General features: G+C 47.5%; 2 protein-coding genes across 5 annotated transcripts in view; both read left to right on the top strand.

The window, feature by feature from the left end:
- Positions 1-12,053, top strand: part of LOC144104139 (cyclic AMP-responsive element-binding protein 3-like protein 2) — a 322,001-nt gene that overhangs the window by 288,081 nt on the left and 21,867 nt on the right. For 3 of the 4 annotated variants that reach the window (XR_013308441.1, XM_077636969.1, XM_077636970.1), the window contains one exon: positions 10,808-11,218. Coding sequence is in view for 3 of the 4 variants with exons in the window: in XM_077636969.1 (XP_077493095.1) it covers positions 10,808-11,218 (411 nt within the window). In the remaining variant the exon portion in view is untranslated. Of the gene's footprint in view, positions 1-6,961; positions 7,084-10,807; positions 11,219-12,053 lie in introns of those variants that run through there. The other variant, XM_077636971.1, reaches the window with a different exon arrangement.
- LOC144104137 (uncharacterized) lies at positions 7,103-9,073 on the top strand. The gene has a single exon (XM_077636968.1). The coding sequence runs from the start codon at positions 7,131-7,133 to the stop codon at positions 8,943-8,945; it is 1,815 nt and encodes a 604-aa protein (XP_077493094.1). The 5' UTR covers positions 7,103-7,130; the 3' UTR covers positions 8,946-9,073.

Raw genomic sequence — 12,053 nt, 5'->3', positions numbered from 1 at the left:
CTCAAGAACGAAGCTGACGTCGCCATTGGCTGGAAGGGTGTCCTTTGACGGGGAAGACTCCGTCAAAGAACCCCCTTCCAATCAATCGCTTCGGCAGATTCTCATGAACCTTCTAGCGCGACAGTGCAGGGGTTGGGTTGAGGTGTTGAATGGTGGGATAGTGCATGGGCAGCCGATGAAGGGGATAGCCCCCTCTCTCCCTGGTCGGGGGTAGTCTCCTCCCTGCATTTTCAGGCCGCTCCCTGCATTGTCACACTAGCATGTTCATGAGGATCGGCTGACACCATTGGCTGGAAGGGGTAAAAGACTCTTCTTTGACGGGGAAAAAGCCGGTTCGTTCTTGAGTTGTGTCCGCCTATAGCTCTCTAATCGCTTTAAGCATCCAGAGCGAACGGCCGAGTGTCAAAGGGGACTACAGTCTGTATATTGTCGATGCAGTTGGGTCTATACCTTGTTCAAATCCCTAGTTGTTCAGGCGCAGAAAGCATCTCAATCGAAAAGACCATACGCCTATACTATACTCGTAATGGCATTGTGCCCACATCGGGCTGGGCTTGGGTGGGGCTCGAGCAGTGGTGTGGCCGGCTTGTGCTCGCCCGTCACGCCCAGCATTTGCGCCGAGGCGGTTGCGTGTGTCGTGTAAGCAGTTAGAATCAGTGACCTAATGCATGCTCCGGAGAACAACCTGAAATGTTCACAAAACAGGGCTAGCAAAATAACCCTGATGCCGCAGTGGAACACATAACGGTAGGCTAGCCGATATCCGGGACAGTGCTTGTCGCCCCGCATTGAACATACTTCCTCCATCTTGCGTAAGCTCTAGTATCCTGGAGCCAATGACATGAGCATGCCTCGATGTCATAATCTGTTGACTAATTAATTTTAATCATCGATGGTTACCACGAGATGTGGATGCAGCCTATTATGAAATCAGGAGAACGCAGAAGCTCCAGGCTCCACCAGGGTGTAGCAGCGTCTGTGTTTAATACACTTGGACATAAACGGGCCGTTATATTATATACCTGTCTTACGAGACCTCTTGTCCTTGCGGACGCCTTTGATGTCCCGTTAAACAGCTCTCCGAGGCCTTTGTTTCTGGTTTTCCCCGCCTCAGAAAAACATGCGTGATGATCCAGCTTTGCTGAGTTTTAACCTTTTACCAACTACAGCTCGCAACAACCTGCGACACCGTCACCACCGTCCCGGTGTTCCCGCGAGTCCTTGACACTGGCGTTGACTGAAGCGTGCGACCCAAAAAAACAGCATTTCCAAAGCAGGCGTTTCAATGTCAAGGCCGTAAAGCTTTGTTGACTCCCGCGTTAGACACGCGAGACACATCCGATAAGCAAGTGCTGCTTACTAGGACACGTTGGTCGTCTATGTCAAGCACTGTCAAACTTTGGAGATAAGGTGCACAAAAAAAGAAAGGCCGTGTTTGTTTGAGAGGGTCCGGGAGCGACGCAGCTCTGAACCAAAACACTCAAGTCCGCACTTTTGTCAACTCGTGTTTGACAGTTCCTGTCACTGCAGAGCGGGAAACAAAGCAGACGACATTGCCCTTTTCAAGCTGAGCGTAAAGAAACAGATAACAGCTCTTCATGGAGAGTTTTGTCAGCGCTGACACTTATGGATCCACATACAGACAGCCCTCCACAGCGTCGCTGAGGTACAGCGTAGCTCAAGTAGACGTTCTTTTCCACATGCTGTAGACGTGACCGCTAGAGGGCATCGGCAAGACTGGAAGCCCCACGGGACCACCAAGCTGTCCCGGTGATGTTCAGCCTTCTTGGTCACAGTGCGCCGTGCAACGGAAACTGCCGTCAACGCCGCTTCCCAAACGCCCTGTCATCGCCCGCCACGCGCTGTGGTGGTTGTGCAAGGCACACCCCAACCGCCGTGGGACGGCGTCTTTCCGCACCCCTTTCCTCCGCGTCCATGACGTCATTGGCCAGCAAACCGGGACACATCGCCTTGTGCTCTGAGGGGCACGGTCTGCCGTCGCCCGAGTGACGTTTTGAGGGCGTCAGACACGCCGCACTTCAAAGATGGCTGATCTCGTCTGCCGTGGCGGGCGGCTTTCCAGTTTCCTCCCCTTGCGACGTGCGCTGCGCGACGTCTTGTAAAAAAACGCGTCCTCCCTGGAGTCGTGTACCCCCCGTAGTCGGTCGGTCCGTCTCGAGCTTGGCTGCGTTCCGGTTCATGCCTCTTGCGTGTGTTCCTTTTGCACGTGCCAGTCTGCCTCCTCGACGCTAGGCGGTTGGTGGGGGGGAGGCCGACCTTGGTGAGAGTGCGGTAGCTGAGAGGCTGCGATATGAAGAGAGGGTGAGAGGAAGGCATTCCTGGCTGGGCGTGCGGACGCCCTCTGCTTGCTCTGCACCCCTCCTCTCGGCCATCTCTGCGAGGCTTCGCACTCGGTCGGGTTCACTGCATTCGGGATGTAAACACGCGCGGGGGCGATGCGCTCGCGCGTGCTTCCGGGCTCCGCCGCCAGGCGGCGCCAGTGGACAAGTTGAACCGAAAAACCGTTGGGCGTTGTTTGGGAGAGGACACGCCTCGCTTCGCACAGCAGTGTGTGTTCGCCATCGCTTATTAAAGTTCAAACAGCTGGAACTGGCTTCTGTGTTCCTGATAAAGCCCGGGGTTGAACTTGGGGTCGGAGAATCTGGCATGCGGTGCAGTCTCTTACGCAAAGCTTGTTAAACGCAAGAGCACGTGGGCAGTTTTTGGGAGTCGAAGCTTTCAATTACAAGGACATCCAGTCGGCGGCAGTTCACCAGGGACTCAGCCCCACGCCTTACTTCGATCATGCGGCTCGTTACTTGTCACAGGTTACTGAGGTGACCTGGAATAAATCCCACTTATCCGACATCACTGCTGCCGTGCCATTGACTTGATGCACTTGACTGCTTCCGGAATAAGAAACAGCACGTGGGCTTTTTTTTTTTTGTTCAGAAAAACCAAATCGTACAGTAGAAAAAGTGCTCGTTTGTAGCAGGTGTTTCATTCAGAACACTTGTGTTTGGCGTCGCAAGGATCATTATTGCGGTTGCATTGTCGATGCCTGGCCTGTAGCCTGTGTGTAGTTTGGTCTTTTCCGAAATTGGTACGTCCCACAGCCTTGCAATACCGTCTATAGCTTCAACCTAGAGCTCCAAACTTTCCGCAAGTGGGCTTGTGGAGAACGTTGCACTTGTCGCACAGAACGTGCTTGAGCGAATTGCAATATATATATATATATATATATATATCCATTGATCAGCACAGATTTTTAAAAATCTATGCTCCTTGGTTTCCGTGGCGGTTGGCAAGTGGGCTTGTGGAGAACGTTGCACTTGTCGCACAGAACGTGCTTGAGCGAATTGCAATATATATATATATATATATATATATATATATATATATATATATATATATATATATATATATATATATATATATATATATATATATATATATATATCCATTGATCAGCACAGATTTTTAAAAATCTATGCTCCTTGGTTTCCGTGGCGGTTGGCTTATGTCACACACACACACACACACACACACACACACACACACACACACACACACACACACATATATATACACGAAGGAAGCTAACAGTCACCGAAACCAAGGTGCACAGGGCAATGTTTCTAATTTTTTTAATTTGTAGTGCCAATCAATTGATTTTAAAAAAATTTCTTTAAACCAATTGGTTGACACTACAAATTAAAAAACAAAAAATAGAAACATTCCCCTATGCACCTTTGTTTCGGTGACTGTTGGCTCCCTTCATAAGTTTGTCAAACAAGCCCCTCATTTCCTTAACTTTTTCTGCTAATATATATATGTATATATATATATACAAAGCAAATGAAGTGAGGGCTCGTTTGACAAACTTATGAAGGGAGCCAACAGTCACCGAAACCAAGGTGCATAGGGGAATGTTTAATTTTTTTTAATGTGTAGTGCTGATCAGTAGGATAATAATACTTCGATTAATCTATCGCTTAAAGAAAATTACTTATAAAGGAGCAGAAAAAACAACCATGCCGCCGGTGGGATAAGAGGGCTCTACACACACACACACACACACACGCACGCACGCACGCACGCACGCACGCACGCACACACACACACACACACACACACACACACACACACACACACACACACACACACACACACACACACACACACACACACACACACACACACACACACACACACACACACACACACACACAGGACGTGGTATGTCCACAATATGGACGAGGGTGGCGCTGGTGAACACTCTCAAGGTTCGCTTACACGCAAAACATAAATACCCACGAAAGCAGCATATTGGACAGCCGTCGCCGTAGCTCAGTTAGTAGAGCACCGGACGCGTTATTCGGAGGTTGTGGGTTCGGATCCCACCGGCGGCATGGTTGTCTTTTCTGCTGCTTTATAAGTAATGTTCTTTAAGCGACACATTAATCTAAGTACTATTTTTCAATTGATTGGCGCTACAAATTTAAAGAAATAGAAACATTCCCCATGCACCTTGGTTTCGGTTACTGTTGGCTTCCTTTTTTGACTGCTCAAAAAAATGCACCCGGGTTCTCCGGATCAGTAGTCGCCGCACTATTTTCAAACCTCCGGCTGGATGTGTGTCTGTTTCACGTAGGAAACAGAGTCCTTCTGTGATATCTCCGAAGTGCAGATCAATTAATCTTCCTGCCTCTCCTGTGCAAACGTAAACCCTTCATGCTTGTTATGTGTCCCTGTCCACAGTAACGGGTCCTTTGTTATATTGAAGCCATTGAACAACTAGCATAAATGAAACACCTGTAGTGTTATATATAGGGTATATGGTAGCCTCTAACCAGTGGAACGGAATACAATACCGCAAGTAAATAAACGTCTGCTTCACCGCTAATGGAACCAATGGAGCCAGGACCAATGCCACTGATCATCGCTATGTCTCTTACTATTAGTGCACTTCGGCATAAAGGATCTTCGTCGCGATTCACGAAATCCTACTACGGTATCTGCCCAGCATAATAGGTTAAATACTTTTCCTCTGTCCGTCACTGGCTTTGATTACTGTTTGTAGCGAGGTCGTCTATTAATAAGTTAGTCTATCACTGTCTTCAGAGCCGACCTCTCAAAAAAGCAACAATGTGTCTCCGTGTAAGGATCCAAAAGGGAACCTTGCACATATGATGTACGGATGCCCCAGGCTTAGGGCTAGGCCATAACGGCATATTAGCAACAAAGAACAGTGGGAGACTGCGGTAACCAGCTCGGAACCTGAAGTTCAGAGGCTGGTGCTGGATTGGGGACTGGAGGTCGCCTGCAGGCATGAAGCCGCAGCCATCGCCTGAAGCCTGGACCCAACACTGCATCCACGGCGGCGACAACGCAACCTTTTTGGTTCATTAAAGTTTTTAACGAAAAATGTCTCCGTATTTTTCATATAAGCCTGTGACATTTCGCCTCCTTATTATAATGACAGATGTGAGGGGAACAATCACTGCGGTAAAAGACATCGGCCTTGGGTGAACAGAAGTGTCGCACGCAATCGACAATATGCTGTCTGTGGTCGTGGTATGCCGAGATCACATGGTCATATCGTCCTCTTGATAGGGCGCGTGATTGCATAGTGGCGTCGCATGGCCGATGGATCACTTTTCCCGTGGATTATACCACCAATTAATCGTCATGGTAACTGTTACAATTGACATTGTGGCATGGGACGCATTTAATTGTCGTTTGTTGCGTTTATTTAAACTTGCAGCTCTATCCTGAAACATTACCTTTTCACAAAGCTAGATTTACGGGCTAGTTGGTGGTTCATACTTCTTAAAACAGCGCAAAAGAGATGGACACAGACAGAAGGGAAGGAAAAGAAGAAAGGAAAAGGAAGCAAAAGAAAAGGGGAATAAAGGGAGGAGACAGAAAGGAAGATCGCCAGACAACACCAAACATCCTGAGGACGTCCTCAAATGGTCCAAACGTCCTCGGGGCCTCTAAAACATCCTCAATATGTCCTCACAATGTCCCAGGTTGGATTGTACTCAAAACGTTCGCAGAATGATGTTCTCAGGTCATACCAGCGGCTTCGTGCTCCTCAAAATGTCATTTTGAGGACATATGTTTGTGAACACGCATGCATGAAAATTATCAGAAAAAATAATGCTTATATATATATGTGTGTGTGTGTGTGTGTGTGTGTGTGTGTGTGTGTGTGTGTGTGTGTGTGTGTGTGTGTGTGTGTGTGTGTGTGTGTGTGTGTGTGTGTGTGTGTGTGTGTGTGTGTGTGTGTGAAATTTTATTTCTAAGCATTTACTTCCATTAAGTTTTATTTGTGATGCATTACTGCGACGGCGCTCTGAAGTTTTATCCCATTGACAGTATGCATGCAGTTTTTTTTCAACGACAGCGCGCTTAGACCGCAAATTGCTGCACGCGGAAACGAGAGAAACCACCGCCTTTAGCTGACTACCGCGCATGCACGCTGGTTCTAACTGCAGCCCAGAGAACGCTTGCTGCGTGCCAACGACAGAGAAAAAAGTTTGAGGTGCGGTTCCGGTAGGCTCGTGCAACGTCGTATTCAACCACCCGCATCGCTGCTGGTTCATGTCCTGAGAAAATCGATGAGTTCTGGTCTACCGTAGTTGTGATTGCCGTTTTTTCATGTGACGATGCTATCGCGCACAATTAAAGCTTCTGCAAATCGTTTTCCTTCATGCAAGACTACGTGTTGTACGCAATGCCGCTAGCTTTTCCTTTGGCGAAGGAGCACGATTTTAGCCCGATCACGGAAAGTGGGCTTGAATCTGGGGTCCCGTCTGTGTGTTGCTGGGTAGGCAAATTACGGTGTTTTTTATTTCAGTAAAAAATGTTCTTTTTCACAAAGTCAATCGTTCCGCAATATTTATTGCCTCTTAACATCGCATCGCACGATCAACATCATCATTACCGTGTGTTGCCGCTTCTTGTTTAAGCCAAGCCAAGCCTGCATCCGCAACGTCGTGATCGATCACCGTGACGGCGAAGCACGCACGCTACTCGCACGTGCGTGTTATTCCGCGATGGATGCCTCTCAGAAAAGTGAGTGACGCCTTTTAGATTTGCACTACGACCTGCTGATTTGCGCGATGTCAACGGAAAGTCGTGCTCGAAAGTTTCGCCGCACAAGGAAAAGACGGGTTGACGTTAGCCTGCAGCTCGCCGCGTGTGCCGAAGCTGGTGCTGATCCATTGTCAGAACAGTGCAGCCAGCTTCAGCGTGATATGTGTGTGACCGAACGTTTTGTGCCCGATACTGAGGATGTGCCGACCCCAGACCCCACAAGTCAAGATGCTGAAGCTGGGACGTCGTCGGTTTTTGTAGATTTAAGCTCCGATCAGGACCTTTGTCCTCAGGTTGACGGCAGGTTTGATTACGAAGCCGATCATGAACGCGCTGACGAGGACGTAGCGACTATCCGCCACCAGCTTCAAACTTGGGCAGTGGAGTCTGGGTCGTCGCATGCTGCTGTCACGTCACTTTTGAAAGTGCTCCGCAGCCACAAGTGTTTTTCTTCTCTCCCATCATCGGCGAGAGCGCTGCTACAGACACCGAAAAAATCGAATGAACTTTCCGAAATTTCGGAAGGCCAGTACCGCCACTTCTGTGTAGAAGCAGGAATACGGGAAATCTTGGGACAGTGTCGAGACCTGCCGCCGGAACTGAATTTGACTTTTCATATTGATGGCCTACCATTATCGAAAAGTTCTAGAGGCCAGTTTTGGACAATTCTCGGCCGCATAAGCAACCTCAAGCATGCGGCACCATTTGTGACGAGTGTGTTCTTCGGTGACAGCAAGCCGAGAGATGCAAATGAGTTCCTATACAGCTTTGTTGAAGAGCTAAATGTTCTTTTATCTACAGGAATTGCTGTTGAAGCTTTCACAATACCTGTAAAGCTAAAAGCCATTGTGTGTGATGCGCCTGCAAAGGCATTTGTTTTGTGTGTAAAAAACCACACGGGCTATTACAGCTGCACGAAGTACACTGTTAAGGGTGCGTACATTGAAGGAAGAGTCTGTTTTCCAAACATTAGCAGTGAGCTGAGAACTGACTGCAGTTTTAGGCAGAGGTCGCAGGAGCAGTATCATACTGGAAGCAGTATTGTAGAGCAGCTGCCAATAGACATTGTGAGGGATGTCCCGCTAGATTATATGCACCTCGTTTGCCTAGGCGTGGTGCACAAATTGCTTGTATTGTGGTTCCGTGGCCCGAAAGCTATAAGGCTTGGCAGCAAAGTCCGCATTGAACTGTCAGTGAGAAATGTCAAGGCCGCACCGTTTGTTCCTTGTGAATTTAACCGAAAGCCTCGTAGCCTCACAGATCTGGATCGCTGGAAGGCCACAGAGTTTCGTTTCTTTTTGCTGTATGGGGGACCCGTGCTCCTGTCATCGCTTCTTCCATCACAGATGTATGAGAATTTTCTAGCTTTGCATGTTGCTATTACCATTCTTTCAATGCCTAATGGCACAAAAAGTGAAGTGCAGTATGCAGGGCAGCTTCTGAACCATTTTGTTAAAGGCTTTACGAAGATATATGGCAAGGAGCATGCTTCGCACAATGTGCATGGACTATGCCATCTGGCATCCGATGTTGAGCACCTGGGGCCATTGGATTCATGGAGTACGTACCCATTTGAGAACCACATGTATGCTCTGAAAAGACTGCTCCGAAAACCAGAGCGACCACTTGAGCAGCTCTCTAACAAACTATCAGAGCAAGGAGCTGTACTGAAGGAGGCTCAGCAGATGCCAAACTTCCCACTGCTCACTGGACAACATGAGTCTGGGCCCCTTATTGCTCCATGTCAAGGGCCTCAGTTCAAAAAAGTGAAGCTGCCAGGCAGCGTAGTCCTTGCCCCTGGCAAGAGGACAGCTGCTGCATTCTGCAAGATGGATCTATAATTGTCATCGAGAACTTTGCACATCTGCCAACTGGAGTACCTTGCGTTGTAGGAAGAAAGTTCATTCAGCTCGAGGACCTGTACTCCTCTCCATGCCCATCATCAATGCTTGGCATATATAGAGCATCACAACTGTCTAGTCTGCGTGCCTGGCCACTAGAGAATGTTTCACGCAAAGCTTTGAAACTCTTTTTTAAACGTGATGCCATTATTTTTCCCCTCCTTCATTCAGAAATATCAGCATAACTGACTGTATAAACCATGAGTTTATGCCACAGTGGCAGAAGCTGAAGGCTTTTTCTATGGCGGGTGGCATGTTATTTTTTTCCAACTCCAAATGTATGCTTTCAAGCAGTATCTCTCATCATTGCATTTCAACTTGGCCAGTACTATTTATGTGTGCTACAGAATTATCGGCGGGATTTTATTAAATTTTACTGAGGGTTTTCTCAGTTTTCTGGTTCATGTCAGTGGGGCATTTGTACACAAAAGACGAGAAATTCTCTATTTACTTTAGGGAATGTGTGAAACAGAAATGTAATGCTTGCTGAGGGGCTAGTTGGTGTATATTTTCGTAAAAGGACCTAGTGCCAAAACAGACAGCATGCAGTAAGAGAGAAGGAACAAGCGCTTGTCTTGTATTGTTTGCTGCCTGTTTTGGTGCGGAGTCCTTTTATGAAAACATAAATGTATAGAGGAAGGCAGTGAATAGCTTAACGAAATGATCGACTGACCAGTTCAGCTATGGCTGTTTTTTTTTCCTGCGCCTGCGCATTTGTCATTTTTTCCAAGTATTTATTTCGCTCTCGCACTAAATACACTCAGTTGTTAGCGCTCGAGTTTGTCTTTCTTGTCCTGTGTGTTTTCTTTTGCACTGTTTTCCCTCTGAATATCTCACCAGCTTGCCCAACAACACACCTTAATATGGCTGGATGTTTGTGTGTGCCTTTTCTTCCCAAATATACACTTTACTTATGTGCAAGTATTTATTATTTGCATGAATTATTTCCTTTTTGGATGCACAACATGCAAAATAATAACATGATTTGCCTGTGCTCCGGTGTTCTACTATGTTTTGGTTTTGTAAATGTGTGTCGTCATAAATGCATATTCCATCTCTGATTTTCCATCTCTATTTCTGTAGGCACCACAGAAGACAGTCGCAGCTCAGAAGAGCAGTAAAGGAGCCCGTGCAGCACACCGGGATAACACCAAATGGCAGCAAGCAGCTGAGGAATTTAATGAATAAATTATTTGCACAAATTTTTCACGTTTTTTTATGCAGCTTGACCAGTTATAACCTCCTCAGAATGTACTCAAAACATCAGAAATTGTCCTTTTGAGGCTATTCTGAGGATGTCCTGAGGCCGGACATGAGGACCTTTCTAGTACTTTTTGAGGACCATTTGAGGATGTCCTGAGGATAAAGAATGTACTCAAAAAAACATCCTCAGTATGTCCTCAGGATATTTCAGTGTTGTCTGGATCCCTCCTGCCTGAGTCCGTGTCTTTTGCGCTGTTTTAAGAAGTATTACCTAGTCAAATTCTCTCTTCCACATCCGCCTTGCACCTACTGCTGACGTTTGAAGTCGTGCCACATATTACGTGAACGCCCCTTCAACTTCAACAGCGAGAGCTGTTAAGGGCGCATGTTTTCCGGTTATATATGGCGCTACTGTTGGCGTAACACCGCACCACGCAGAATGGTCCGAACATACAAGTGACAGCAGAGTGGCGTCACGTCGCTGAATCTCACGTTGCACAGTGGTACCCGTGCTGCGAGCTTTCTAACTAGTGTTTAACCGCCACCACCACCATTATTACTGGCTGGTTGAACACGTCTTTTTTTCCCTCTCTGTGCAGACATGGACTCCGAGTGCTTTCCTGCGGTGCCCGTGTCTACTGTGACCGGTCAGTCAGACCTGACCTCCGCTGCCGCAGCCGCCGCCGTTGGTGGCGTGGTCGTCAAGCAGGAACCCATGAGTCCTCCTCCCGCGCCTCCATCGAGCCCGCCACCGCCGCCTCCAACATCGTCATCGTCATCATCACGTCGCAACTCACGCCTCCTGTCGTCGGCGCTCGCTTCTGCGCCCCTGGTGGCCGCCTCCTTACAGACTCCGCTGGCGTGCGTGGCGCCCGCAGCGGCGAGCCACCTGCACCACCAGCACCAGCCGCCGCAACAGAGCTTGCTCAAGCAGCCCACCATAGTGCTGGCGGCACCGCGACACGAGCGCCACGTGGTCTACCCCAAGGTCAACGTCAAGCTGGAACCACGTGAGTGCCTCTTGCCCACCATGCACTGCGATATGTGTGACTGTCCTCCCTGTTGCACTAGTGGCACTGGAAGGGACGTGCTATTTTTACTGTTGCTAGGAGCTCTTCAATAATTATCTCTTGCTCTAGTTTATTTATTTTATTTATTTATTTATTTATTTAGAACATACTGCAGGCCTACAGTAGGCCCAAGCAGGAGGGGCGAGTACATAATATATGCAAAAAAGAACAGGTTTAGCAAAATTGAAAAAATGTTAAATACAAGTTGTAACACAAAATACAGCAATAAATACAAGGCTCAGATGCAAAATACAAAAAGTGAACACAGAAAACGGCTCTCAAATTAAATGCTGTGAAGAAAACATTGAGTCAAAAGAATCAGCTCTGGTTAAGAGATCTGGCGAACACCTGTTCCACTCCTCAATGGTGCGTGGAAAAAATGAGTATTTAAAGGCGTTAATCCTAGCACTGTAAGGGGTTAATGATTGTGTATGATGATTTCGTGTTTGGCGCGTAGTGTTAGGTTTAAGGAAGGGGTCTGCATTCATAGACAGTTTATGGTTTTTTAGTAAGAAAAGTAGTTTCAGTCTTTGAATTTTCCGGCGCAGCTGTAATGTTTCAATACCGTGAGTTTGCATGAGGGTCGTTGGTGAGTCAGTTACACGATACTTTGAAAAAATAAAACGGACGGCTTTGCGTTGAATCATTTCAAGGGCCTCGATGTTACGCTTAGTGTAGGGATCCCAGACGATCTGAGGAATTTGTAGATTTTTATCAGCAGAAATCATTCAACAATCCCTGAGACCAGCGCTTACTTCCAGCCGTAACTGTATTA

Source organism: Amblyomma americanum, chromosome 9 (assembly GCF_052857255.1).
Source record: "Amblyomma americanum isolate KBUSLIRL-KWMA chromosome 9, ASM5285725v1, whole genome shotgun sequence".
Lineage (NCBI taxonomy): Eukaryota > Metazoa > Arthropoda > Arachnida > Ixodida > Ixodidae > Amblyomma > Amblyomma americanum.
This window is presented reverse-complemented; position numbering and strand designations above follow the sequence as displayed.